Source organism: Cryptotermes secundus, unplaced genomic scaffold, assembly GCF_002891405.2.
Source record: "Cryptotermes secundus unplaced genomic scaffold, Csec_1.0 scaffold117, whole genome shotgun sequence".
Taxonomy (NCBI): Eukaryota; Metazoa; Arthropoda; class Insecta; order Blattodea; family Kalotermitidae; genus Cryptotermes; species Cryptotermes secundus.
In genome coordinates, this window is record NW_019737981.1 from 2,311,317 (window position 1) to 2,313,887 (window position 2,571).

General features: G+C 39.8%; 1 protein-coding gene across 1 annotated transcript in view; it reads left to right on the forward strand.

Moving 5' to 3' along the window:
• Positions 1-2,571, forward strand: part of LOC111870510 (proton channel OtopLc) — a 20,770-nt gene that overhangs the window by 13,985 nt on the left and 4,214 nt on the right. Inside the window, exons 8-9 of the mRNA XM_023862858.1 lie at positions 35-167; positions 1,401-1,691. Coding sequence (XP_023718626.1) covers positions 35-167; positions 1,401-1,691 — 424 coding nt within the window. The remainder of the gene's footprint in view (positions 1-34; positions 168-1,400; positions 1,692-2,571) is intronic.

The window sequence follows — 2,571 nt, forward strand, 5'->3', positions numbered from 1 at the left end:
ATTATTATTATTATTATTATTGTCGTCACGGTAGGACATGCAGATGGGGCGGTACATGCCTGTGGCGCGGTTCGGCCTGATGCACATGATCGCTACGAACTTGTGTGAGTGGCTGTACGTCCTAGTGGAGGAGACAAAGCACGACATTGAGCACCTGAGTCACCTCGGTGAGTGAAGTTCTAAGCATTCTTAACGCTTTCAAAACTGAATTACTTTAATACACAACCCCTTCATTTGATATATGGATTAAAGGCCTTCGAAAACATGGCATTGAGGAGAACACTTCGATCTATGATGGAAGGTAACTAGCAATGTGAAGAAAATGACACAATGTAGGGCTGTATGATTTGCGCTATTCACGTGTTATGATTATGGTGACCAATTCAAGGAGGATGGGACGGTGGGAGCATTTAGCACCAATGAAGGGAAAGTAAAATGCGAAGTTTTATTTGGAAATCTTCTACAGAAGACAATATTAAACGTATCTTAAACAAAGAAGGTATGATGATGTGGAATGGACAGATCTGGCTGGGTAGAGATTCTATTGGCGGACCCCAGAATTATGCTACTAGCATCCAAAACTCCTTACTGCCATACTATCAGAAGGATTCTAGTCTATGCTTACAATGAGCTAGCCATTATCCTACTTCCTTCACATACTCTTGTGTAATCCATTGTAACTTTAAACAAATTATCAAGGTTCCATTGAACTACAACATGAGATGTTATTTTATACCTACTTTAACATAAACGAAACAACGAAACATTAGGAGCATTCGATCAGTCAGTACATTGCTAAAGATATTCAAAGTCTTTTTAAATGACTGTAAGCATATTATAAACCCCTATATTACGATTCGTAAAACAAATGATTTAATAATGTGTTACGACACAGACTAAGTTTAAAAAATTCCTTCATGCACTTCAAGGGTCTTAAAATATTGTAAATTCAAGTATAAATTGTTATAAACGGTGATATGTTTTTGTGTTCAGTATAGTGATTTATGTTAAAAAGTTGAGCTGAGTTGAGTTGGCGATCGCTTCTTTATCAATAAGGACAGTTTTATTCCTTAAAAGAAAAATAAATGGAATTGGTGCTCGTACAGAAATACGAGTACATAAGATTGGACATGTTCAAAAAAATTGGTAAGAATTTATGAGGAGTTAACTGGGAGTGCCTTTACCTGCAGTAAGTGGAACTACTGGAGATGTGTCCGTGTGATGCTACCTCTGCTGGGTGTGTATAGATCACTTTTAAGGGGTCGAATTAGGACTACATTCCGATGTCGAAATATGCTGGGTTTTCGATTATGTTATGTTACGTGAATAAATAACATCCCATGTTTGAAATTGACGGTGCCTTGATGAGTTGTTTGAATTTAATAGCTCAGACGTTTCAGAGCACGAGGATCATATGGACGAAAACAACACAGAAGATGGTTTCAACAAAACAGAGCTGCACCGTTTGAGGCGCAGCGGATCTTCCCACCATTGCTCTCGAACCAACATCGTCGGCATGTTGGTGCAAAAGTCCAGTCCCTACCTGTTCCCCTGCACCATAGAATACAGCCTGATCTGCGCAGTGACTTTGTACGAGATGTGGAAACATATCAAGAGCCCGCCACGTGTCAGAACAACCCACCACGTGTGTAATCAAAGCATGGGTCGAGACTACAGCAGCGGCAGTCTAGGTAAGAACATACATCTTGTGTCTAGTCGACTGGTTTACGGATGTGCGTTTTTCACATGTTTGGGTGCGCAATTCATGTAGGGTCCACAAGCAAGGAAACGAGCATTTCGAAACGGCAGAGGAATTTCAGTTAAAAATGAGTATCTTGAAACAACGTATCGGCAAAGCGGCTAGACACGGTGCTATTACAACTGTACATGATTTAGGGGTAAAGGGCGGCCGGCACGTAAGGTTAACAACCTTACCGCCATCTATGATCCGAATGTCTAGAGAAAATGTGGGAACCTCAATATCTCACAAACCTATGAGCCTCCACGGCCTGTTACAGGGATACCTTTACTTACATTTACTTAGTTAGTTAGTTATTGGAGAGGGTGGGTTTCCCCATACACTTAGACCAGTATTGGTCCGTTGTACTTTCCTCTATGATATTCCACCAGTCTCTATACCCTACCGATAAATGGTGCGCACCATCAGTCCCAGTTCTTAACACAACAATAAAAGGAGATCGTAAATTCCTGAAATCGAATAATACTTTTTATAAAGTCAGAATTTATAGCTCTCAATTTCAATATGTTAAAAACTGTTATTACTACTACTACTACTACTACTACTACTATTACCATCACCACTACCACTGCTTCCTACCACTACGACTACTACTACTACTATTACTAATTTATGCTGCTATTACTACCTGCTACTACTACTACTACTACTACCACTACTACTATTATTACCATCACCACTACCACTGCTTCCTACCACTACGACTACTACTACTACTACTACTAATTTATGCTGCTATTACTACCTACTACTACTACTACCACTACGACTACTACTACTACCACTACGACTACTACTACTACTACTACTAC